Genomic DNA, 27,725 nt, shown 5'->3' with positions numbered 1-27,725 from the left:
GCTTAAAGTGAAATCAGTACATTTGGTACACATTCTAAGAGGGGGTTCCACCATGGCTTTTAAACATAATGAACAAGGAGTTTCCTCTATGTCAGACATGTTTGTACAGACTAGCAATGATACTAGCAAGCTTGGAAAACACTTTAAATCAAGTTAACAAGCAAATATAAAAAACGGTACTGTGCCTTTAAGAGAAACAAATTTTGTCAAAATTTGAAAAATAGTGAAAAAAGGCAGTAAATCAATTTTAACAGTGTATGTAATAAGTTAACAGAGCATTGCACCCACTTGCAAATGTATGATTAACCCCTTAATTAAAAAAACGGATCAAAAAAACGATATAGACATTTTTAACAGACACAACAAACTGCCACAGCCTGCTGTGGCCCTACCTTCCCCAATAAACGACTTTGGAAAGCCTTTGAGCCCTTTAGAGATGTCCTATAGCATACAGGGGCTCCTGAGGGAAGCTGGATGTCACAGTTTGTAATTTTAACTGCAACAACTGTAACTTTTATACTATAACAGTGGAAAGCCTCAGGAAACTGTTTCTAGGCAAAATTTAAGCTAGCCATGTGGAAAAAACTAGGCCCCAATAAAGTTTTATCACCAAAGCATATATAAAAACGATTAAACATGCCAGCAAACGTTTTATATTGCAATTTTATAAGGGTATTACCCCTGAGAGTAAGCATGATACCAGTCACTATTAAATCACTGTATTCAGGCTTAACTTACATTAATCCGGTATCAGCAGCATTTTCTAGCATTTTCCATTTCTAGAAAAAATTGTAACTGCACATACCTCATAGCAGAGTAACCTGCACGCCATTCTCCCGCTGAAGTTACCTCTCTCCTCAGACATATGTGAGAACAGCAATGGATCTTATTTACAACCTGCTAAGATCATAGAAAACTCAGGCAGATTCTTCTTCTATTTACTGCCTGGGATAAAATAGTACAACTCCGGTACCATTTAAAATAACAAACTTTTGATTGAAGATAAAAAACTAACTATATTTCACCACTCTCTCTTACTACCTCCATGCGTGTTGAGAGCTGCAAGAGAATGACTGGGTATGGCAGTTAGGGGAGGAGCTATATAACAGTTCTGCTGTGGGTGTCCTCTTGCAACTTCCTGTTGGGAATGAGAATATCCCACAAGTAATGGATGATCCGTGGACTGGATACACCTTACAAGAGAAAAGAAGGTATCTAAGCTAAGGAGCCAGCCAATTTGTGGTTCAGTACCATGGACAGCACTTTTTTGGTGCTGTCCAATCAGCAAGGACAACCCAGGTTGTTCACCAAAAATGGGCCGGCATCTAAACTTAAATTCTTGCTTTTCAAATAAAGATATTAAGAGAATAAAGAAAATTTGACAATAGGAGTAAATTAGAAAGATGCTTAAAAGTGCATGCTCTATCTAAATCATGAAAGAAAAAATTTGGGTACAGTGACCCTTTAAGGTCAGAGGTCCGCAGGCCGCCCTGATAGATGCTCTGGCGGTTCCTTGGGATTTCGGTCTAGAATACCTGTTTTCTACGTTTGTGCTCCTTCCACAAATTATTGCTCATATCAAACAGGAGAGAGCATCAGTAATTCTTATAGTTCCTGCATGGCCTCGCAGGATCTGGTATGCTGACCTAGTGAAGATGTCATCTCGGCCACCTTGGAGGTTTCCTCTGAGGAAGGACCTTCTAACTCAGTGTCCATTCCTCCATCCAAATCGAGTTTCTCTGAAGATGACTGCTTGTAGATTGAACATTTAGTTCTGTCGAAGCGTGGATTTTCTGAGTCGGTCATTGAGACCATGATCCAGGCTCATGGTATGGCATACATACCTTTTATTGGTGTGAATCTAAAGGCTACTCTTGGAGTAGGGTCAGGATTCCTAAAATTTTGTCTTTTCTCCAGGGAGGTCTGGAGAAAGGATTGTCAGTCAGTTCTGCCTTATCTATTTTGTTACTCTAGAGTCTGTCGGATGTGTCGGATGTTCGATCTTTTGTCAGGCCTTGGCTAGAATCAAGCCTGTGTTTAAACCTGTTCCTCCTCTTGGAACCTTATCCTTGTTCTTAGAGTTTTGCAGCAGGCTCCGTTGGAGCCACTGCATTCCAGAGATATTAAGTTGTTATCTTGGAAGACTTTGTTTCTTTTTGTTTTCTCTTCTGCTTGGAGAGTTTCGGAACTCTTGGCTTTGCAATGTGATCATTATTCCTTATCTTCCTGCTGACAAGGTGTTTTTTTGTTCTAATTTGGGATTTTCTTCCTTAACTGGTTTCGGATAGAAATATTAATCAGGAAATTGTTATTCCTTCTCTCTGTCCTAATCCTTCTTCTCATAGGAACGTCTGTGACACAATCTGTATGTTGTGCGTGATCTAAAAATTTTCCTACAGGCGACTAAGGTTTTTCGCCAGTCTTCTGCCCTGTTTGTTTGTTTCCCAGGAAAGCATATAGGTCAGAAGGCTTCTGCTACTTCTCTTTACCTCTGGTTTAGAAGTATAATTTGTTTTGTTTGAGACTGCTGGTCAGCAGCCTCCTGAGACTATTACAGCTCATTCCACTAGAGCTGTCTCTTCTTTTTGGGCTTTCAAAAATGAAGCTTGTGTGGAACAGATTTTCAAGGCTGCAACTTGGCCCTCTCTGCATACTTTTTCCAAATTTTTCAAATTTGATACTTTTGCCTTGGCTGAGGCCTCTTTTGGAAAAAAAAAGGTTCTTCAATCGGTGGCGCCTTCTGTTTAGGTCTACCTGTCTTGTTCTCCCTCCCTTGTCATCTGTGTCCTCTAACTTGGGTATAGGTTCAACGACTCCACCCTCAATTTAAGACCGTTATTTGTGACTAAAGGCACCTCTATACCTTTGTGTTATTCCTTTTTCCGTTTCCCTTCGGTCTAATGACTGGGGATTATGGGTAGGGGAGTGACACTTAACAGCTTTGCTGTGGTGGTCTTTGCCTCCTCTTGCTGGCCAGTAGTCATATGCCCAGTAGTAATTGATGACGTCGTGGACTCTCCATATCCGGAAAGAAATTTATCAGGTAAGCATAAATTTTGTGTTTTGACATACCCGCCCAAGTTTCCTGAATATCGATCCGGTAAGCCTATTACTATTTTAGGCCAGCTAGCCCCACAGATTTTGTACACCTTGTTCTTTGTTTTTTTCCCCACAGGTACCTCACGGATATCTCTAAGAATCCTTCATCTACTGTACTTCACCTCTCTGGATATAAGATTTTCCTTCACCATTTTTTGATATATCTTTTCCTGGACTTTCTTACTCAGGACCTTAGTGTCCCTACAGTGGACTTTGTTTGCTATATTTTTTCTTTTTGACATGTCATTTTTTTCTTTTTTACAGCTTATTTTGGTCAGTGACCCGTATATAGTGTACACTTCTCTGTACTGATTCATTCCTATACTTTTTCTTTTATTCTTGTATACATTGTTTTTTGTATTTTGTACATTGCACTTAGTTGCTTTTATCCTGTTTTATACGTACTGCATGACTTCTTATGTAATAAATCTGTGAAAATTCATTAATTTATTTTAGTTTTCAAGCACCCTTTTGCCTGATTCTAGATAAACAATCTTGTTATGTGATCGTTTCACTCCTAGTGAGCTTGTGTGCACACTCACCTGGCGCTGTTTACTATATTCTCTCCTCCCATTACTGACATGTTCCTTCTGATCAGTACAGCCTGTACTTTCCTGACCATTACTGACATGTTCCGTCTGATCACTTCAGCCTGTACTTTCCTGACCATTTTTGACATGTCCTTCTGATCACTTCAGCCTGTACTTTCCTAACCATTACTGACATGTTCCTGCTGATCACTAGTCTGTACTTTCCTGACCATTACTGACATGTTCCTGCTGATCACTACAGTCTGTACTTTCCTGACCATTACTGACATGTTCCTGCTGATCACTACTGACTGTGCTCTGCTGACCTGTACCTTATGATCACTACAGCCTGTGCTCTGCTATTACTGACATGTTCCTGATGATCACTACTGCCTGTGCTCTGCTGACCATTACTGACCTGTTCCTTCTGATCACTACAGCCTGTGCTCTGCTATTACTGACCTGTTCCTGCTGATCACTACTGCCTGTGCTCTGCTGACCATTACTGACCTGTTCCTTCTGATCACTACAGCCTGTGCTCTGCTATTACTGACCTGTTCCTGCTGATCACTACTGCCTGTGCTCTGCTGACCATTACTGACCTGTTCCTTCTGATCACTACTGCCTGTGCTCTGCTGACCATTACTGACCTGTTCCTTCTGATCACTACTGCCTGTGCTCTGCTGACCATTACTGACCTGTTCCTGCTGATCACTATAGCCTGTGCTTTCCTGACAATTATTGACCTGTTCCTGCTGCTCTTCTGACTGCAGTATTGCCTAACCCTTACCTGTCCTGCTGACTCTATCTGCTCTCAGGCCCTACAGGTCTGTATTCCATGTAGCTTTTAAACCTCAGATATGATTGACACATGCCCAGCTTTATTCCTTTTCTGTTTCTAGTATTATCTATAGCCTAATAGCTGGACTGTCTGGTTAAATACAGAGAAGCATCTGCAATACCTGTGTGTATTTTATTTGAATAAATTATTTACAGCTAGATCTTAAATTAGTTTCCTTTAACTTGCTCTGAATGATTTTTTTTTTAATAGTATGATTATGTGACATCTATCACTTTTTCATAAAGATTATTTTAGACATGTTGGTGTCTAGTATACTTTTTTGCTCTCTATTTATGCCTTTTGCTTCATACTCATATCCCCATGCATCCAGGCTATGTAAGTTAATTTTGCTTTACAGTGGGGCAGTTTTATTCCAGTTTGTAACACTGCCTTTTGATTCGCTGTTCCAAGAATCATTTTCAAAGTTCTAACAGATTTTCTGAGAAATATCTGATGGTGGGAGATTTCTGTGACTCGGAGGGACAATATTCTTGTAAAAGTGTTATCTGCAGAGGTGGCAGACTCTCACTCCATGATGATTAACACTGTTCAGATTTTTGGTTGTTGGACCAACTTATAACAAAGTTTTCTGATACCAATTGGTTAATGTTCTCAAACAAATAACTCCCTGTTAAATAAATGGTATGACTGTTTTAAAGTTTGACTATTAATCTTGAAGTAATTCCATTTGGTATGTTTCATATGAGACAAGTGAATTTGCTTGTCAAGTTGACCCAAAACCCCCAAGACCTGTCTCAGAGAATTCATATTCTTCAATAGATATGGTTATCCTTCAATGGTTGGTTGGTTGGTAAACAGAACATACTTCCAGAAGAAAGACATTTCAGCAACCCATTAGGAATATTAACTCTTCATAAGCTCAATGTACATGAAATCTTTGGGAGTTTACTCTTATAATAAATACGCTACATCACACAGAGCTAGTTTTCTGTATCTAATAGCCTGGAGTTCCCTTATTCCTTAGCTTTATGTTCAGTTTTAGCCTGGCCTTTTTAACCCTGCAGTCATACATTTGTTTCGTTAACGGGAAATGAAACAAGATTTTTCTTTAATGATTCAGAGCATACAATTTTAAACAATCTGATTTGCATCATTCTCCTAGTATCCTTTGTTAAAAATAATTATCTGGAGCAGTAATGCACTACTGGGAGCTAGCTGCTGATTGGTGGCTGTACATACTATATCTGCCTATTGTCATTGCCTCATTCTAGTGCATTGCTGCTCCTTTAACAAAGGATACCAAGAGAATTAAGCAATTTTGAGAATATAAGTAACTTGAAAAGTTATTTGAAATTGTTTGCTTCTCTCTATCGTGAAAGAATAATTTTAGGTTTAATTTCCCTTCAGGTACACTGGTACCACAATGACCACCTTTAAATATTATTTATTTAAAACGCTCATATGTACAAAAGTATAAGCCAGTAATGCAAATCCCAGACTGATGGATTTGCTACATATTTACAAACAAAGGAAAATATATAGTCATCTAATTTATTTTTCTGTTTTCAGGAATGTAATATAGTTTGGGGACTTGCCCAGGGATCCAGTGGTTGTGTATGGAGGGGAAAGACACAGTAACCCGGGTAGGCGTTACTAGATCATGCAAAAAGATGATAAATCTAAAAATTTTAACCCCCCCATTTCTTGCTTTGTGTCGAACACTGGGTGTGTAAAGGTGACACTAACTTGGCAAATTCAGGGCACTTGTAGGATTTTGGAGTGCTTCATAGAACCCCCTGGATCCAGTTATATTTGTAAAATATGTGCTAAAGTAATCTTGTTCGTAACATTAATAGGCAGTGTATAGTGATTCGGGTTTAATGTAAATGTAAATACATAATTGCATAGTTTTATAGATTGGGGATAATTTGTTTATTCCACAGTTGATAAATCACAAAATACTTTAACAAAAATAAAATGTACGTTATTGTAATGACTTGAAATAAAGTATGTGCAATACTTTTTACAAAGTAACTGCTTCTCTCATTGGTTAACCCCAATATAAATAAATAAAATTCATGACCTTTAGATATAAAATTACACATAATATCAGCAGTTTGTATGGAATTTTAGGAATAGAAAATGAATTGTGAGCATAAGATTCTTTATTTTCAGGCAATTTGCAAGGTTTTAAAATTAATGGAAGCTCTGTGAGCCTCGATTTGTATAATGAAGCCAGTGGCTATAGTTTTGGTGACTGTTGCAAGAAAACCATATAAATGTCACATATACCCGTGGTTTTTTTACAGTAATTAATTTACTTAGCAATTATACTCATTGGTCATTGTACAAAGTCAGTGCACAACATATGTCAGCTATATAGTATCTTGTCAAAACACTTTCTGTTTTGTAAACACAAAAAATACACAACATTCAGAAACCTTCAGGATAACAGTAAATAAATAGGTTTGTTGTTTTCGGGGAGCTGTTGTCTTCATTCCGTTTCTCAAAATTAGATTCCACTTTTATTACAAACAAATGCAGGAATTCTGATGACGTCTGTCTACTATAAAATATGTTCTAAAGGAAAACAAAAACACAAGTTTTAAGTTTTGTATTTTTTTTTCTTTAAACATCTACAGAAAAACGACTGAACAGTTTTGCCGGATAGCTAGTTTGGATACATATCTAGAAGCCTAGTGTGTGGTTATGTCAAATAATATTTAAAACCAAGTATTATTTTAAAAAGACATTTCGTTAAAAGCAGATTTCTTTTATTCAAATGTATATTTATAAATTTGAGTAACCAGCATGGCTAATATTTGGTATAACTTTTTAGTTTTAGCAACCAATACAAACTAGATAGTTTGAAGTCAATAGGTGAAGTATTTTTTTCCCCTTCCTTTAGAATTTTATTTTTTAAATAAATATTTAAACCAGTTAATATACTTTATTAATTATTCCCCTTTATTTGTTTTTTTTCTCAAATCCACTGTGTTTCTATAAAGTTGTAGGTGCCTTCATGTTGAGACCTAGGTTTTCCTTTTATCTATTTCTGCTGCTTAAGGATAATTAGGGACAGATATGAAGTAGACAAAAAGAGTGCAGGTAAATAAGGCTGGTGAAATATGGGAGTATAAAAGTAATTATCTAACAGGGTTTCCACACAGCCTTATTTGTATACTCTATTTAATTGCTTGTGTTATATCTATCTATATGTCCTCAGCAGAAGAGAGAAATAAGGTAGAAAACCTAGGTTCAAACATGGCAGTAGACATTACTTTATAGAAACTGAACCGTTACATTTATATATTTGAACAATAAATATAATTAAAAAAAATTACATATTATTCTCAGACTAATCTTTGCTTTGAATACAATATTATGTATAGCATTTATTAAATAGTTGCTTACTCTATTCAAGTGTAAAAGTTGATCTTGTTTTATTGCATACATCATTTTTTGTGCAACTATTTAATGCTACTGAAATGCTGAAAACATAAAGGGAAAACAAAAAACTCCCCAATTTAATACTTTTTTTTTTTAAGTGTTGAAAACTACAAAAAAACAAATGTGAAATGTGTTTTTGATGGACTGGAAACTTGTTGGTCCGGAGTTTTAAAGGGACACTAAACACAAATTTAAAAAGGGACAGTAAGGTCAAACAAACATTCATTCATGATTCAGACATGCAATTTTTTTTATCAACTTTCCAATTTACTTCTCTCATTAATTTTGCTTAGTTCTCTTTGAATCCTTTGTGAAAGGGTAACCTTAAGCGAGATCAGGAGTGTGCTATCTCGCAGAACTGTTTGCAACAATGCTTATAGCAATCATGTTATACATAGTTGCAAACTCTGCTGCCGTGTAAAGTGTATTTAGCATTCTGTGGCAGCAGTTTGTAACTACGTATAACATTGCTATAAATATTGTTGCAAGCACTGCTGTCAGATGGCTAAAGACACGTGCACGCTCCTGGGCTTACCTAGTGTTACTGTTTAATAAAGGATACAAAGAGAACTAAGCAAATTTGACAATAAAAAGTAAATGAGAAAAGGGTTTAAAATGATATGGTCTATCCCAGGGTTCTTCAAACCATGGGTTGTGACCCATTACTGGGTCGCAACACCATGTTTACTGGGTTTCAGTGAGATATGAGAGTGGGGTGTGGTGCGTATGTGTGTTGTATGAGAGTGTGTGTGGTGCGTTCTATGACCTTTTACAACACTTTCAAGTTTGATTACCATTAGGAATAAAAGTACACACAAATTTTAGTCATTTGTAGCTATTCAATTACACAGTGTCCATAGGCATACAAACATCATTTTGGGCCTACTATAGGCCCTTATTCATGACTAAGGACCCTGCCTATGGACCCTGTGTAAATTGATAAAGGTCCCATTTTAACAAGGCTGGATTCACTTTGTGTTATTTTGGATTCAAGTGGGATCTGGCAATCCCGAATTCTGTGCCTTTGAAGATTGATGGTTGTGTGCAGTCTTCCAAACTAATTGATATTCTTTATATTCAGTGACAGGGTTGTAAGGGATCAGGAAAGCAGGTGGCAGGAGTACTTGGAAGCATAACAAATACAAAAATGTAGCGTTTCAGATGCCTTCATTAAGAGGTCTATGACAAGTGAAGTCAGTAGAGAGGAAAAAAACACATCTAACTGATGGAAATTTAAAACCAAGAAAGCCGACACTCTTCATTAAAATGTGTTACATCCACCTCTAATCTTCAGGTTATACCATTTTAGATTAAAATGTGTTATGCCCAAGATGATGATTTTTTTAAAATTTATTTTTTAAATTATATATGGTTTTTCAAAAACCCAGGAAATTATGTGCTACAGTATAGATCAACAGTAAATGTTTAATTGTTAATATATATTAAAGGGACATGATACCCAAAAATTTTCTTTCGTGATTTAGAAAGAGCATGTAATTTTAAACAACTTTCTAATTTACTTCTATTGTCTCATTTGCTTCATTCTCTTGATATCACTTGCTGAAAAGCATATCTAGATATGCTCAGTAGCTGCTGATTGGTTGCTGCACATAGAGGCCTTGTGTGATTGGCTCACACATGTGCATTGCTATTTCTTCAACAAAGGATATCTAAAGAACTGAGCAAATTAGATAAAATAAGTAAATTGGAAAGTTGTTTAAAATTACATGCCCTATTTGAATCATGAAAGTTTAATTTTGACTAGATTGCCCCTTTAAGGATTGAAAAGAAAAGTTAACTTTAATGTTCTTATAAATAAAATAATAAAAAAAAAATTACACACACACAGTGGGCACTTGATAGAATATTTTTTAAAGATAATTTGGGCAAACACTGCCAAAAAGGTGGGCCACTCATGCTGTAAATATACTGAATGCATTACCTTTACTAAGCTGCAACTCTGATCCTTTCACTCCCACACAAATCGGATATACCAGATGGTGTCATTCTTCAGTTGGGGCCCAAACAGAGGATTCACCTGAGCTAAAATGGCCACAAGCCAGCTAAGAAAGATGAAAGCATTGTCAGTAAGGATTAATATACTCTATTGCTTGCCCATTACTAAAAACAAACTGGGAAAAAAATGTTTCACATCAAGATCTTAAAATTGAGTTTTCATGGATCAGAGAGAGCATGCAATTTTTAGCAACTATCCATTTTACTTCTGTTATCAAATATTCTTCGTTCTCTTGGCATCCTTTGTTGCAAAACATACCTAGGTAGGCTCAAGTGCAGCAATTCAATACTGGGAGCTAGCAGCTGACTGGTGGCTGCACATATATGTCTCTTGCTATTGACTCATCAAATGTGCTCAGCTAGCTCACAGTAGTGCATAGCTTTTCCTTCATTAATGTTTACCAAGAGAATTAAGCATATATGATAACAGGAGTAAATTGGAAAGCATGCCGGCTTCTCGTTTACTCTCTCCAGCTGTATTGTCATCCGAGGTGGCAAAGAGCACAGCTTTGATTAACCTCTGCAAATGGGTTAAAAACTTCATCAAAGTAAAGTACTGGAATTTGGAAATAAAATGCACTAGTAAAATATAGCATTCTACTTGTCCTTTTAAGATATTCTAATACACCCTCAAACCAAGCTATTTGAGGGGTTAAACACATAGAATGGTTTTCCTCCTGTGCTAGCAGATCTCTTCAGATCCGTTGTCTCTTATTTAACCCTTTACTGGTGCCAGTTGGCCAAGCTCCATAGTCATATTGAGAGCCTCCATCTTGGAGCTTAGGTATTCTAGTGAGCCCAGCCTCGCTTGGAGCGTTCGGGGAAGGCTTCCAAGCAAGGTGCTGGGCGTTCGTTGAACGTTTAGATGATGTCAGTCCCAGCGCTTCCAGCTTGCTGGTAACGCTGGGAGTGAGAAGAGCAAGCGTCTGAGCGTCTCGGCTCCCTATGACGCGGCTTGGGAGCATTTACAGAACGCGGCTAGAGACAGAGCGCGTTCACAGATCAGTTGCACTAGTGGCTTTTTAACAACTGTATTGTGCAGTGTGGGTTAGGGTGCATAACAGAGCACAAGCTTTACATTTTTGCAGTGGCGCCATTGCTGTATAGTATTCAGTGGACTTTTTAAAATATATATTATATAACTTATAAACTATGTACAGATATTGTCGAAAGTATTGATTTCTTCTCTTCCATTCTTGGGTGCTTTTTGAGGTATATTTTGGGTCATTATCCTGCTGGAGGACTCATGACCTGGGACAAACAGAAATTTCTGTCACTGGGCAGTAATGTTCACTCCATGATGGCTTGATACTCTTCTGATTTCATTGTGCCTTGCACAGATTCAGAGACAGCAAAGCAACCTCAAAACATCACTCAGCCTCAGGTATGGTGATCTTTTCTTTAAAAGATTAATCTTTTCTTTTGAAAACATGGAGTTGATTTGCGAAAAAGATGTCATTTTGTTTTATCCATCCAAAGGACATTCTCCCAGAAAAACTGTGGCTTTTAAACATGCACTTTGGCAACTCCAATCAGGCTTTTTTGTGCATCTCTCTTAGAAGAGGGGTCTTCTTAGGTTTTCTACCATGGAGCTCATTTTCATTCAGGCAGTGACGGATGGTGCAACTTGAAACTGTTGAACCTTGTGCTTCAAAGTTGGCTTGGATCTTATTTGAAGCTGTCCTTGGTTCATTCCCCACCATTCAAACAATCTTTAAGATAATTTTTAGGTCAATTTTCCTCTAGCAGCCACGTCAAGGGGTGTTGGCTACAGCCCATGTGTCTTAAACCCCTTAATAATATTGGCAACCGTGCTCACAGGAACATCAAGCTCTTTAGAGATGGTCTTGTAACCCTTAACTTGACCATGCTTCGCTATGACCTTCTTTCTAACCTCCTCAGACAACTCTCTGGTTTTCTCTTTGTCTTTTCCATGTTCATTGTGATACACTACAGCAGAGTGAGAACTTTTCTCCATTTAAACAGACTGAATGAATGTGATACTAATACCTGTGGTACTAATTAAAAGAGAATAGTCCTACAAAACCATTCTTTATTGTAACATCTAAAGGGAATCAATAGTATTGTCCAGATAGTTTTAGAATTTCTTTACAGAATTTAATTTCAACGCTTTTCAGGGCGAATGGTGCATTATTTGATTAAAATGCAATAGTAACAATACTTTAAAATGAAAGGGTACTAATACTTTCGCCCACATCTATATAAAAATTGGGGGGGGGGGGGAGTAAACCTCCCTTTTGTTTTGTATTGTGCAATTCAGGTAAGCACACGCAGCTGTGAAAAAGCCAGCAACATTACTGATCTGTTAAAGGGACATTATACACCCAACAAAAATATGGGCTATTTAAATAAAGAATATTAGAAATTTTGCTGCTAAAGCTTCTAAAAATTATGATCAAAGTTTGCAGGGCTCTCACTACATAAGAATACGTCCATAGGACACACTAGCTACAAAGCAAGGCTTTTTTCCTCGCTCCATAGCTAGTGTCCTTACAGCCAGCCCCCATGCTGGAGCCGCTAATACATGACAATTACAATCCCCTCCCTGACTGTTCCACTGTGCAGGGGATCTCACTCACTCCTCACAAGAGGAAAAATGAGTAGGAACCATTCTTGTTGAAGTTGGGGCCAGCAGTTTAAGGTATTTTTAAAAATAAGATGCACTAACAAAATAGTGCAATTTATTTTTACACTAGAACATCCCTTTAATTGTGGACTGAGAATCCCTGGTTCAGTGTGTAGCTGCAGATCCTGGCAATTTGTAGAAAACTACTCCGCATTGGGCTGGTCTTTTGATATAATAGTGAATTAACCATTCCAGTGCAGCAACTGTAAAATATATATATATATATATATATATATATATATATATATATATATATATATATATATATATATATATACACACATATATATATATATATATATATATATATACACACACACACATACATACATATATATATATACACAAATACCGTTTAACAATCCAAGAATAATAATTAGGAATCATGTGGATATACTTACAAAAGATAACAGCACACCGCTGTTGTTACCAGCATAGTTATAACAACACTGAAAAAGATAGGAAAAGATTTGCATCACTATGTTTTACAGGTATTGCCTGAAAGCTTTATGTGGATAAATAAAATGTTGTACATGTAGTGACCTATAGCCCACAGAAAATTAAAGGGAAAGAACAGAAAAATGAAATGTGCATGATTCAGATGGAGCAGTAGTTTTAAACAACTTTCTAATTTATCACATTTGCTTTGTTCTCTTGGTATTCTTTGCTGAAGAGTAAATTTAAGTAGGCTGATAGGAGCTTATGAGCCTGCACGGCTATTAGCATTTTATATCAACTGTGTTTGCAATTATGTATAATATTGCTATAAACACAGTTGCAAACACTGCTGCCAGATGGCTAAAGAAATAGACATAAAGAAGTTAAATTGGAAAATTGTTTAAAATGGTATGCGCTATCCAATCCATTTAATTTTGACTTTGCTATCCCTTTAAGAAAAACAACTCACTGTGTATTATTCCAGGAATGTATAACTACATTCCTACAGAACAATAAAGGAGCGAAGCACTCGCACAACAAGAACACAAGTGATCAATAAAATGCTGGCACACCACAGAATCTCATTCATTACCATCACCCCAAACATCTTTAACAAAACTTTCTACTGAATGCCTCTCTCAGCCTTGGTAGCCGATAATTTACTTGTACAACTGTAACTGCCTCTTGCCAACTACAGTGGCCTGAGGCCCAAAATAGCTAAATGTGTTGCAGTCTCCAGGAATCGGTGGCTCTAAAGCAGGGATGGGGAACCTTGGCCCTCCAGATGTTCAGAACTACATTTCTCATGATGCTCAACTGGACTTTCAGAACTACAATGACCATGATGCTTAGGAACTCTGAAGTACAGTTGAGCATCTTGGATAATATAGTTTAAAGGGACGCTAAAGTCAAAATTTCATGATTCGGATAGATCACACAATTTTGAACAACTTTCCTATTCACTTCCATTATCTAAATGTGCACAATCTTTTTATATGCACACTTTCTAAGGCACCAGCTAATACTGAGCATGCGCAATATTTACAGAATATACGTATATGCATTTTGTGATTGGCTGATGGCTCTCACATGATGCAGTGGGAGGAAAAATAGAACTAACTTTAAAATTTGTCAGAAAAAAATCTACTACTGATTATGCAATTCTACTGTTAGTGTTAGAGGTCCAGAGCCTGTTTCAAAGGCTCTGTTGACAGCCTTTTTAATTACATGCTTTTGTATTTGTTTTTCGCAACAGAACACTGCTAGTTCATGTGGGCCATAAAGAGTTCACGCCTGAGGAGTTATTTAAGAGTTAGCACAACACCATACTAAATGCAAGTCAATAGATAATAAATAAAAAGTCATGTGATCAGGGGACTGTCAGAAGATGCTTAGAAACAAGGTAATGACAGAGGTAAAACGTATATTAATATAACTCTGTTGGTTGTGCAATACTGGGGAATGGTTAATAAAAGGGATTATCTATCTTTTAAAACAATACAAATTCTATTGTAGACTGTCCCTTTAACATGGGCTATAGGAAGATTTGATGAAAAATAAACTGATCTAATTAAATATGGCAGTTTACATTTATTTTAGAACACCATTTTCATGTCAATAAAATAATGCCGGCAACAAAATTAAAATATTATGAATGTGTTATAATAATGCCAAGTCTTCCTCAACAGTAATTTTACATGCTGGTGTGCCAGTGTGTGTGCCAGTGTGTGTGCCAGTGTGTGTGCCAGTGTGTGTGCCAGTGTGTGTGCCAGTATTGCATATAATTAATATTGTCTTCAAAATGCTACCAGCATCATTTTAGTGCTAGCAAAATGCCGTCAAAATATTAGAGACATAAAATAATAAAATTCTTTCATGCATTTCTTCGCGCTAACACCTGTCTATTTGTTTCTACTCCAAAAAACAATTTATGTGGAAATTTACCTGATAAATTCATTTCTTTCATATTGGCAAGAGTCCATGAGCTAGTGACGTATGGGATATACAATCCTACCAGGAGGGGCAAAGTTTCCCAAACCTCAAAATGCCTATAAATACACCCCTCACCACACCCACAACTCAGTTTAACGAATAGTCAAGTAGTGGGGAGTAAAAAGCATCAACAAAGAAATTTGGACATAATTGTGCTTTATACAAAAAAATCATAACCACCATAAAAAGGGTGGGCCTCATGGACTCTTGCCAATATGAAAGAAATTAATTTATCAGGTAAATTCCCACATAAATTATGTTTTCTTTCATGTAATTGGCAAGAGTCCATGAGCTAGTGACGTACTGTATGGGATATCAATACCCAAGGTATGGAACTCCACGCAAGAGTCACTAGAGAGGGAGGGATAAAATAAAAAAACAGCCATTTTCGCTGAAAAAATAATCCACAATCCAAATAATAAGATTATTCTCATAATGAAAAGAAAAACTTAAAGGGACACTGTACCCAAATTTTTTCTTTTGTAATTCAGAAAGAGCATGCAATGTTAAGCAACTTTCTAATTTACTCCTATTATCAATTTTTCTTCGTTCTCTTGCTATCATTATTTGAAAAAGGTATCTAAGCTTTTTTTGTTTCAGTACTCTGGACAGCACTTTTTTTTATTGGTGGATGAATTTATCCACCATTGCCAATCAGCAAGGACAACCCAGGTTGTTCACCAAAAATGGGCCGGCATCTAAACTTACATTCTTGCATTTCAAATAAAGATACCAAGAGAATGAAGAAAATTTGATAATAGGAGTAAATTAGAAATTTGCTTAAAATTGCATGCTCAATCTGAATCACGAAAGAAAATTTTTGGGTACAGTGTCCCTTTAAAACATCAGCAGAAGAATCAAACTGAAACAGCTGCTTGAAGAACTTTTCTACCAAAAACTGCTTCTGAAGAAGCAAATACATCAAAACGGTAGAATTTAGTAAATGTATGCAAAGAGGACCAAGTTGCCGCTTTGCAAATCTGATCAACTGAAGCTTCATTCTTAAAAGCCCACAAAGTGGAGACTGATCTAGTAGAATGAGCTGTAATTCTCTGAGGCGGGGCCTGACCCGACTTCAAATAAGCTTGATGAATCAAAAGCTTTAACCAAGAAGCCAAGGAAATAGCAGAAGCCTTCTGACCTTTCCTAGAACCAGAAAATGTAACAAATAGACTAGAAGTCTTCCTGAAATCTTTAGTAGCTTCAACATAATATTTCAAAGCTCTCACCACATCCAAAGAATGTAAGGATTTTTCCAAAGAATTCTTAGGATTAGGACGCAAGGAAGGGTCTCTACTAATGTTGTTAGAATTCACAACCTTAGGTAAAAATTTAAATGAAGTCCGCAAAACCGCCTTATCCTGATGAAAAATCAGAAAAGGAGATTCACAAGAAAGAGCAGATAGCTCAGAAACTCTTCTAGCAGAAGAGATGGCCAAAAGGAACAACACTTTCCAAAAAAGTAGCCTAATGTCCAAAGAATGCATAGGCTCAAATTGAGGAGCCTGTAAAGCCCTCAAAACCAAATTAAGACTCCAAGGAGGACAGATTGATTTAATGACAGGCTTGATACGAACCAAAGACTGTACAAAACAGTGAATATCAGGAAGTTTAGCAATCTTTCTGTGAAATAAAACAGAAAGAGCAGAGATTTGTCCCTTCAAGGAACTTGCAAACAAACCCTTATCCAAACCATCCTGAAGAAACTGTAAAATTCTAGGAATTCTAAAAGAATTCCAAGAGAATTTATGAGAAAAACACCATGAAATGTTAGTCTTCCAAACTAGATAATAAATTTTCCTAGAGAAAGATTTACAAGCTTGTAACATAGTATTAATCACTGAGTCAGAGAAACCTCTATGACTTAGCACTAGGCGTTCAATTTCCACACCTTCAAATTTAATGATTTGAGATCCTGATGGAAAAACGGACCTTGAGACAATAGGTCCGGCCTTAACGGAAGTGGCCAAGGTTGGCAACTGGACATCCGAACAAGATCCGCATACCAAAACCTGTGAGGCCATGCTGGAGCCACCAGCAACACAAACGATTGTTCCATGATGATCTTGGAGATCACTCTTGGAAGAACTAGAGGCGGGAAAATATAAGCAGGTTGATAACACCAAGGAAGTGTCAATGCATCCACTGCTTCCGCCTGAGGATCCCTAGACCTGGACAGGTATCTGGGAAGTTTCTTGTTTAGATGAGAGGCCATCAGATCTATCTCTGGAAGACCCCACATCTGAACAATCTGAGAAAACACATCTGGATGGAGAGACCACTCCCCCGGATGTAAAGTCTGACGGCTGAGATAATCCGCCTCCCAATTGTCTACACCTGGGATATGCACCGCAGAAATTAGACAGGAGCTGGATTCCGCCCAAGCAAGTATCCGAGATACTTCTTTCATAGCTTGGGGACTGTGAGTCCCACCCTGATGATTGACATATGCCACTGTTGTGATATTGTCTGTCTGAAAACAAATGAACGGTACTCTCTTCAACAGAGGCCAAAACTGAAGAGCTCTGAGAATTGCATGGAGTTTCAAAATATTGATTGATAATCTTGCCTCTTGAGATTGCCAAACCCCTTGTGCTGTCAGAGATCCCCAAACAGCTCCCAAACCTGAAAGACTTGCATCTGTTGTGATCACAGTCCAGGTTGGATGAACAAAAGAAACCCCTTGAACTAAACGCTGGTGATTTAACCACCACGTCAGAGAGTGTCGAACATTGGGATTTAAGGATATTAATTGTGATATCTTTGTATAATCCCTGCACCATTGATTCAGCATACAAAGCTGGAGAGGTCTCATGTGAAAACGAGCAAAGGGAATCACATCCGATGCTGCAGTCATGAGAACTAAAACTTTCATGCACATAGCCACTGAAGGGAATGACTGAGACTGAAGGTGCAGACAAGCTGTAACCAATTTTAAACATCTGTTAGAGACAGAGTCATGGACACTGAATCTATCTGGAAGCCTAAAAAGGTGACCCTTGTCTGAGGAATCAAGAAACTTTTTGGTAAATTGATCCTCCAACCATGTTTTCGAAGAAACAACACTAGTTGATTTGTGTGAGATTCTGCTGAACGTAAAGACTGAGCTAATACCGAGATATCATCCAAATAAGGAAACACCACAATACCCTGCTCTCTGGTTACAGAGAGCAGGGCACCGAGAACCTTTGAAAAGATTATTGGAGCTGTTGCTAGGCCAAATGGAAGAGCAACAAATTGGTAATGCTTGTCTAGAAAAGAGAATCTTAGTAACTGATAATGATCTGGATGAATCGGAATCTGAAGGTATGCATCCTGCAAGTCTATTGTGGACATATAATGTCCTTGCTGAACAATGGGCAGAATAGTCCTTATAGTCACCATCTTGAAAAGGAACTGTCATGATTACACCTGAAAACTCCAGGTCTGAAACACACTTAAGGAAAGCCTGAGCTTTTACTGGATTTGCTGGGATGGGTGAGAGAAAATATCTTCTCACAGGAGGTCTTACTATGAATCCTATTCCATACCCCTGAGAGACAATGCTCTGAATCCATTGATTTTGGACAAAATTTATCCAAACATCCTTGAAAAACCTTGATCTGCCCCCTACAAGCTGAGCTGGAATGAGGGCCGCACCTTCATGCGGACTTAGTGGCTGACTTTGGTCTCTTAAATGGCTTGGATTTATTCCAATTTGAGGAAGGCTTCCAATTGGAAATAGATTCCTTGGGGGAAGGATTAGGTTTTTGTTCCTTATTTTGATGAAAGGAACGAAAACGGTTAGAAGCCTTAGATTTCCCCTTAGGTTTTTTATCCTGAGGCAAAAAAACTCCCTTCCCCCCAGTAACAGTTGAAATAATAGAATCCAACTGAGAACCAAATAAATTATTACCTTGGAAAGAAAGAGATAGCAATCTAGACTTAGATGTCATATCAGCATTCCAAGATTCAAGCCACAAAGCTCTTCTAGCTAAAATAGCTAAAGACATGGATCTAACATGAATTTTGATAATATCAAAAATGGCATCACAAATAAAATTATTAGCATGTTGTAGTAAGCGAACAATGCTAGACAAGTCAGAATCCAATTCTTGTTGTGCTAAATTCTCCAACCAAAAAGTTGATGCAGCTGCAATATCAGCCAAAGAAATTGCAGGCCTGAGAAGATGACCTGAATATAAATAAGCTTTCCTTAGATTAGATTCAAGTTTCCTATCTAAAGGATCTTTAAAAGAAGTACTATATTCCATAGGAATAGTGGTACGTTTAGCAAGAGTAGAAATAGCCCCATCAACTTTGGGGATCTTTTCCCAAAACTCTATTGAAATTGCTGGTAAAGGATACAATTTTTTAAACCTTGAAGAAGGAATAAAAGAAGTACCCGGCTTATTCCATTCCTTAGAAATCGTATCAGAAATAGCATCAGGAATAGGAAAAACCTTTGGAGTAACCACAGGAGGCTTAAAAACAGAATTTAAACGTTTACTAGTTTTAATGTCAAGAGGACTAGTTTCCTCAATATCCAAAGTAATTAACACTTCTTTTAACAAAGAACGAATATACTCCATTTTAAATAAATAAGTAGATTTGTCAGTGTCAATATCTGAGGAAGGATCTTCTGAATCAGATAGATCCTCATCAGAGGAGGATAATTCATTATGTTGTCGGTCATTTGAAATTTCATCAACCTTATGAGAAGTTTTAAAAGACCTTTTACGTTTATTAGAAGGCGGAAAAGAAGACAAAGCCTTCTGAATAGAATCAGTAACAAATTCTTTAAAAAATTCATAGGTATATCATGTACATTAGAAGTTGAAGGAACTGCAACCGGCAATGTACTATTACTGATGGACACATTATCTGCATGTAAAAGTTTATCATGACAACTAATACAAATGACATTCAGAGATAAAATCTCCACAAGCTTACAACAAATGCACTTAGCTTTGGTAGAAACGATATCAGGCAGCAAAGTTCCAACAGATACTTCTGAGACAGGATCAGATTGAGACATCTTGCAAAATGTAAAAGAAAAAAACAACATATAAAGCAAAATTATCAAATTCCTTATATGACAGTTTCAGGAATGGGAAAAAATGCAAATAGCATAGCCCTCTGACATAGAAAAAGGCAAGAGGAAAATAGCAATGGGGTGATAAAATAATGAAAAATGTTGGTGCCAAGTATGATGCACAACGTAACTGAAAAGTTTTTGGCGCTAACAACGTCCGGAAATGACACACTCGCGTCACTAACGACGCAGCCTTGTGTAAGGAACTCGGCGTCAACTACGACGCCAGAAATGACGAACTTGCGCCAACGGACGTACTTCCGCACCAAAAAAATTCTCTCACCAAGAATGACGCAATAAAGTCTAGCATTTGGCGCACCCGCGGGCCTAATTCTGCCCGCAATTTGCAAAGAAAAATGTAGTCAATTTGAAAAAAAGACTAAACCCCAGGTAAGAAAAATATTTTTTAATAGGTTTATTTTCCCCAAATATGAAACTGACAGTCTGCAAAAAGGAAATACATGAACCTGACTCATGGCAAATATAAGTACAATACATATATTTAGAACTTTATATTAATACATAAAGTGCCAAACCATAGCTGAGAGTGTCTTAAGTAATGAAAACATACTTACCGAAAGACACCCATCCACATATAGCAGATAGCCAAACCAGAACTGAAACAGTTATCAGTAGAGGTGATGGTATATGAGAGTATATCGTCAATCTGAAAAGGGAGGTAGGAGATGAATCTCTACGACCGATAACAGAGAACCTATGGAATAGATCTCCCGTGAGGAAAACCATTGCATTCAATAGGTGATACTCCCTTCACATCCCCTGACATTCGCTGTACTCTGAGAGGAATCGGGCTTCAAAATGCTGAGAAGCGCATGTCAACGTAGAAATCTTAGCACAAAACTTACTTCACCAACTCCATAGGAGGCAAAGTTTGTAAAAGCTGAATTGTGGGTGTGGTGAGGGATGTATTTATAGGCATTTTGAGGTTTGGGAAACTTTGCCCCTCCTGGTAGGATTGTATATCCCATACGTCACTAGCTCATGGACTCTTGCCAATTACATGAAAGAAAGGGGATCTAATGAATTAAAGTGATGGTAAACTTGACATATTTTAAATTCAGATCTGGAATTTAAACAATATTTTACAGGGACTTTAAAGGGATACTAGACAATTTTTTACTTTCATGATTCAGATAGAGCAAGCAATTCTAAGCAACTTTCTAATTTACTCCTATTATACATTTTTATTTGTTCTCTTGCCATCTTTATTTAAAAAGCAGAGCCACCAATCAGCAAGCACTACCCAGATGCTGAACTAAAAATGGGCCGGATCCTAACCTAACAATCTTGCTTTTTCAAATAAAGATAGCAAGAGTACAAAGAAAAATTAATAGGAGTAAATTAGAAAGCTGCTTAAAATTGCATGCTTTATCTGAATCATGAAAGTAAAAATGTGGGTTTAGTATCCCTTTAACTGATCACTTCTAATAAAGATGCTCTGTAGCTGTGCCATTCTAATACCCCGCGCTCTGGCCGCCCACTTCAAAACTCCTATTTTTTGAGAGCTAACGGTTTGAACTGTTCTCCATTCAGTGCTCTAGCCTTATGGCACTTTTTTGTAGCTAGAGCACCGATTGGAGAACAGTTCAAACTGTTAGCTCACAAAAAAGATGCATTTTGAAGTGGGTGGCCAGTGTGTGGGGTATTAGAATGGCACAGCTAGATTAAAAAGTAAGTTACAGAGCATCTTAATTAGAAGTGATCAGTTGAAGTCAATCTAAAAAAAGTGCTAAGTTACAGACATGATTTTAAAGCACGTCAAGTTTACCATCACTTTAAACCTTTTTATTACTGCACCAATTATTGCCAATAACTGTGTTTAGCCCCTGTAAAATATGCTCAGTGGCTACTGTAATATTGAGGTTTCTGAGCTGGACATGGCCTGTAATTTTCTGCTATGCAAATATGCTGCTCTTGAGTGGCTCACAGGCCATGTCCTGGTCAGGCACCTAAATGCATAGCAGCTACTGTGCAGACTTTGCAGGGGTTACAAACATAGTTAAAAGGTAACAATTAGTAAAATAACAACATACATTATCCATTAGAAAATGTTATTACTACACAAGTATGCCCCTTTTAAAAACAGTTAATTGTGGTGCTATTCTCTCCAAAGCACTCTGATCTGATAGCATGTCATATCCACCTTAAAGGGATACTAAACCCATTTTTTTTTATTTCATGATTCAGATAGGGCAGCAATTTTGAGCAACTTTATAATTTACTCCTATTATCAATTTTTCTTTGTTCTCTTGGCATCTTTATTTGATAAGCAGGAATGAACACTTAGGAGCTGGCCCATTTTAGAATCAGCACCTGGGTAGCACTTGCTGATTGGTGGCTAAATATATCCACCAATAAGGAAAGGGATATCCCGGGTTCGGAAACAAAAATGGGCTGGCTCCTAAGCTTTCATTCCTGCTTTTTCAAATAAAGATACTAAGAGAAAGAAAAAAAATTGACAATATGAGTAAAATGAAAAGTTGCTTAAAATTACCTGCTCTATCTGAATTAAAGAAAAAAAAATTGGTGGCCAGAACCTTTTCAAAGCTGTTTTAATACCACTATTTTATAGTAGTTTAATCTTGACTGCCCAAGCAAATAATGTATAGATAGATTATAGATAGATAATAGGGAGAAATACTGGGAGATAGACACCATACAGGCTTTTCCATGGAATACGTGTTTTTCTATCATATAACCTGACAGGCTGACACAAACACATCAATCACACAGAGGAGGCGACAATAACGTATATCACACCAGAGGTTCTAATTTCTATACAAAATGCATCATCTCTCAGCTAAAGAACATCACAGGGATCAGATAGAGAGGCCATAATAACCCTATTGTGTCTACCGTGCGCCCGCCGTACGTATAAGGCAACGAGCACAGCTCTTACCCTCGATTAGGGCCCTTAGGGACAAACCAAGGAGCTGCGATACCGATGAGGCCCCAAAAGGTCGTGAAGACGATCATAGGGATGGTGAACGAATGCGCCGTCATCTTGCGGACAACAGCCGGTTACAACGAATATCACTGACGGGAGGTTGTGATGCTCAGCGAGTTAGTCTTCCCAGCCTGCATCCGACCTACTGTCAATGGGATCCCAGTAGAGACACGCCCCTTAGCCGCTCCGCTATTGCACCAGCTCCTGAGCTGCAGAGATTATTGGTGCAGTTAAGTGACAATCAAAGCCGGGGGAAGGGGGCGGGTTTTTGCTGATTTAGCCTCTCTGACACTCAGACAGACAAATAGTCAATGGGTTAAACCATAACCTAATGACAACAGTATCCAGTTATATCATCCATATTATTTATGTAGATCCTGTTTGTTTGTTTTGATAAATCAGTGTTTGTGTAGCGGTGTAAACATCGTCTTCAGCAACAAGGATGATTGTAATGAACGTACCTCTACAACCGTAAGGCGAGAGTGGCCCCGCACTGTCAAGGGTGAGGGTATGAGAAGGTTAATGTACATGTAGGGCTGCCAGCAGGGCCGTCTTTAATACTGACTGGACCCTGGGCAAACATTTTCTTGCCCCCCCCCCCCCACCATGCAATTTCGCTCTCCACCCCAACATCCCAAAAAACAACTAAATCAATTTATTTTATATATTTTTTTTAAATCATTAGCCCAGCAGTGGATCATCCACTGCTGGGCTAATCATTAAAAAAAAATTGCAATATGTGAAACTGGACCTAAGCAGTACTAATAACTAGTAAATAAATATATAAATTCCTCCACTCTGGATTAATTTAATATGCTTTTGAATGTGATTCTGGTGTGAGGTTAGCTGGTTAAAGAGATTTAGGGCAGCCAACAGGAGCAAAGCAAGGTAAAGACTGAGGAGGAAGCATAGAGGTGCAGACACATATAAATTTAGTGACTGGAACAGCAGAACTACTATGGGAAGCTGTAAAATCTGAAACAGAGAGAAATAAAAACTATAAAAATAAACCTTACCTTAATGTGTGAAGTATCAGCATGACACTATACATCAGCCACAGCAGCACATGTCACTACTTTGCTAGGAACAAGTTCCCTCTCATCCTGCACTAGACAATGCTGCATGGGGGAGGGGCATGTGTACACTCACTTATTCTTCCCACTGACACCTTTCTACAAAGCACTGTTTCCTTACAAACTTCAGTTAGTTGATCTTAGAGCCACAGCAGAAAGAGCAGGGCTAAGGGGACCATCAGACTGGATGCTGTCTGCCCAAGGCTGCATGGATACAGACGAGTCACACAGCCTCAAGACTAAAGAGAGCTGCACAGATGCTCAAATCCTCACGTGCCTGCCACTCCAGCTTTCTGCTGCATGCGCCTATAGTGAGCCCTACCCAGAAACAATCACCACCACCAGAGCAGTTATCTGGTAACAGTGGTAACCCCAGCAGGACCTTTTCTGATGCAGTTGGATTGACTGGATGCCTAGTTAGGGCTTAGCATCCAGTGCTGCACAGTGCACATCTAAAACAGCACATGGAACTAGCTTGGAATGTCACATGATATCGGCACGGTCTGGCACAGTTTCTCACAAATAAATATAAGCAGAGAACTTTTGACTGTGACAATATTAGGACTGACTGTGTGTATGTTCCATGTCACATGATATCAGCAGTCTGGTATGAACTAAAAAAAAAAATTTTTTTTTATTTTTGTTTTAGGACTCTTGGGCCCCTCAACAAAGACTGGGCCCAGGGCAACTGCCCCTTTTGCCCTGTGTTAAAGACGGTCCTGGCTGCCAGGTGAAAAGTATTCAACAGGACAGTCCAGTATTTTAGCAGGCTGTCCAGTAAAATATGTACAACATTCTGGACACTTAAAGGGACAGTCTACCATAGAATTATTATTGTTTTAAAAGATAGATAATCCCTTTATTACCCATTCCCCAGTTTTGCATAACCAACACAGTTATATTAATGTACTTTTTACCTTTGTGATTACCTTGTATCTAAGAACCTTCTTCCAGCCCCCTGATCACATGACTGTGACTGTTTATTATCTATTTTCTTAAATTTAGCATTGTTTTGTGCTAAATCTTAAATAACCCCCTGTGCCTGAACACAGTGTTATCTATATGGCCCACGTGCATTTTCTGTCTCTTTGTGTTGAAAAGAGATTTAAAAAGCATGTGATAAGAGGCAGCCCTCAAAGGCTTAGAAATTAGCATATGAGCCTACCTATGTTTAGTTTAAACTACGAATACCAAGAGAAAAAAGCAAATTTGATGATAAAAGTAAATTGGAAAGTTGATTAAAATTAAAAGTCCTATCTGAATAATGAGAGTTTAATTTATACTTGACTGTCCATTTAAGTATCCCTTTAAATGTCCAGTATTTTTAAAGACCCCAGTCAGCTAAATGTAAAGGGCCTTCTAGGCCTTTATGCATTAGAAATATGGCTCAAAAAGAAGTTACACTTTGCATTTTCTATTATATGTGTTACAGGCAGGGCCAGCCTTAGGCACCTTGTTCCGGCACCTTGTGCGGGCTACTCCTGTGGTGCCCCCCCTAGTATTTAATAAATGTAGTATGCCAACATTTGCGCCAAAGTATAGATAAACAAAATACCATATAACATAGAGCTTAAATTAATATCACATGATAACATAGGGATCAACTGAATCAGGGGTCAAGTTGAGCGAGAACGCATGGGAACAGAGTTCCTGCACTATTTTTGCAGGAGGAACTAAATTCCCTCTGGACAGAGAACAAAAATGCTTCAGTAAACACTGCTGTTGGTGGTAAAAGGAGCTAGAGCACAGTCTGGTTAGAGAGATAGTGAGATCCTCTAGTAATGGGCAGTAACACTTCCTATAATACACTAAATACAAGCCTGTCAGTGGTCCTGCTGTGAGTAACCCATGGTGCTTACATTTATGTGTGGCTTGCTCTGGGGTTATTTAGTTCCCCTCAGCAGAAATAGGACTATTGCACCTTAAGGGGGTGAGACCCTGTGACAGTGTAGGATTCTCAGGCAACGTTTCAACCCTTCATTGGGTTTAATTTATATACAGTATATATATATATATATATATATATATATATATATATATATATATATATATATATATATATATATATATATATATATATATATATATATTAAACATGTAAAATGGGAAAAACCTTTGTCCTTAAGGGGTTAAATACAAAAGATATCTAATTGATTTTTCCTGTTATTTAATTACATAATTTAACATTATATTTTTCTACAATTATAGAACTTTAAAACTAACTTTATGTGAAATATTGGGACAGCACATTTCTTAGAATTTTCATCTTTCAACCTGTTGAATTCAATATTGCAGAGCCCAAGTGACTTCCCAGATTGTGTATCCAAACGGCTAGATTACGAGTTTTGCGTTATGAGGGGTGCGGTAATAACTTGCACGTTATTGTCAACGCTCACTTACCTACAGCGCTGGTATTACAGGTTTTCAGAAACCCGGCATTAAAAGGCAAGAAGTGAGCATAGAGCAAAATTGAGCTCCATACCGCACTCCATTGAAGACCCACATTCAACTACTCCAGTGTCACTACACTTTAAGAAAGAACACCATTCTGATACTTCCTTATTGGCGTTTCAATGTATCCAATTCATTCCCAGACACCCAAGAGGTGGCAATAGAGAAGAAATTCTCAAGAAAAGGGAAGTTTTTTGGATTTTCCAATTGGAAACTGTAGTGCCAAAAGGTTTAAATTCAGAATGGGACATAAAATTATTTGTTAAATAAATTTATTGCTACTTGTTATTTTATGTATATAAAAAATTCTTCTAAAATGTATTTTGCATGTTAGATATATCTTTATTACCTTCATTATCTTGTCATAAATAATGTTTACACTAAGCACATTCCATTCTCCATATATACCTATATAATGAGCAGAACACAGGTGCATGTATATTTCTGCAAAAAGGTTCCTTAACATGATTGGCTGTGAGAAAACAGGGTGTTGATTTTCAGGTGTATTTAAGTTTAGCCATTAAGTCATTATTCAGCAGGCTGTCATTGATGAAGTTGATTAAGTATTCCTATACGAAACATGTTTGACATTTAGCCTGTACATTCATGTTATAAAAGACTATTTTTCTTTTACCTTAACGTCTGGCTGCTGTCCTTGGATACCTTGGATATCTTGTTTGCTGTTTGCCCTTTTCTTGTTGCTGTGGTCCTTTGGAGAGTAGGAGACCGGGTGCCTTCCTGTGCCTGTTGTTTGGTGGTTTGTGTTGTGGAGCGTCGGATGGAGCGCTCGTGAGTGGCACCGGTGGATGACGTCATCAATGGAGGACTGTGTACAGAGAGCAGAGGGATACAAGCGTGCTGCAGCTAATAGCGTGAAGATGGCTGAATAGACGGTGCAAACATCCTGCTGGTGAGCGAGGTATCCTGAGCACTGCCGGTTCTGTGGTTTGATCACCCTAACATGAACCCTGAGTCTAAACACCCCTAATCTTACACTTATTAACCCCTAATCTGCCGCCCCCGACATCGCCTACACCTACATTATACTTATTAACCCCTAATCTGCCGTCCCCAACGTCGCCGCCACTATATTAAATTTATTAACCCCTAAACCTAAGTCTAACCCTAACACACCCTAACTTAAATATAATTAAAATAAATGTAAATAAAACCTACTATTAATAA

General features: G+C 37.8%; 1 protein-coding gene across 1 annotated transcript; it reads right to left on the bottom strand.

Annotated features, from left to right (window-relative positions):
- Positions 1–6,578: 6,578 nt before the first annotated feature.
- Positions 6,579–23,164, bottom strand: LOC128639601 (V-type proton ATPase subunit e 2). The gene is made up of 4 exons (XM_053691733.1): positions 22,969–23,164; positions 12,946–12,993; positions 9,824–9,944; positions 6,579–7,011 (listed from the first exon to the last, which is right to left on the bottom strand). The coding sequence occupies exons 1-3, from the start codon at positions 23,070–23,072 to the stop codon at positions 9,851–9,853; spliced, it is 246 nt and encodes an 81-aa protein (XP_053547708.1). The 5' UTR covers positions 23,073–23,164; the 3' UTR covers positions 6,579–7,011; positions 9,824–9,850.
- Between the last annotated feature and the right edge of the window lie 4,561 nt (positions 23,165–27,725).

This window comes from Bombina bombina, chromosome 9, assembly GCF_027579735.1.
Source record: "Bombina bombina isolate aBomBom1 chromosome 9, aBomBom1.pri, whole genome shotgun sequence".
Classification (NCBI taxonomy): domain Eukaryota; kingdom Metazoa; phylum Chordata; class Amphibia; order Anura; family Bombinatoridae; genus Bombina; species Bombina bombina.
This window is presented reverse-complemented; position numbering and strand designations above follow the sequence as displayed.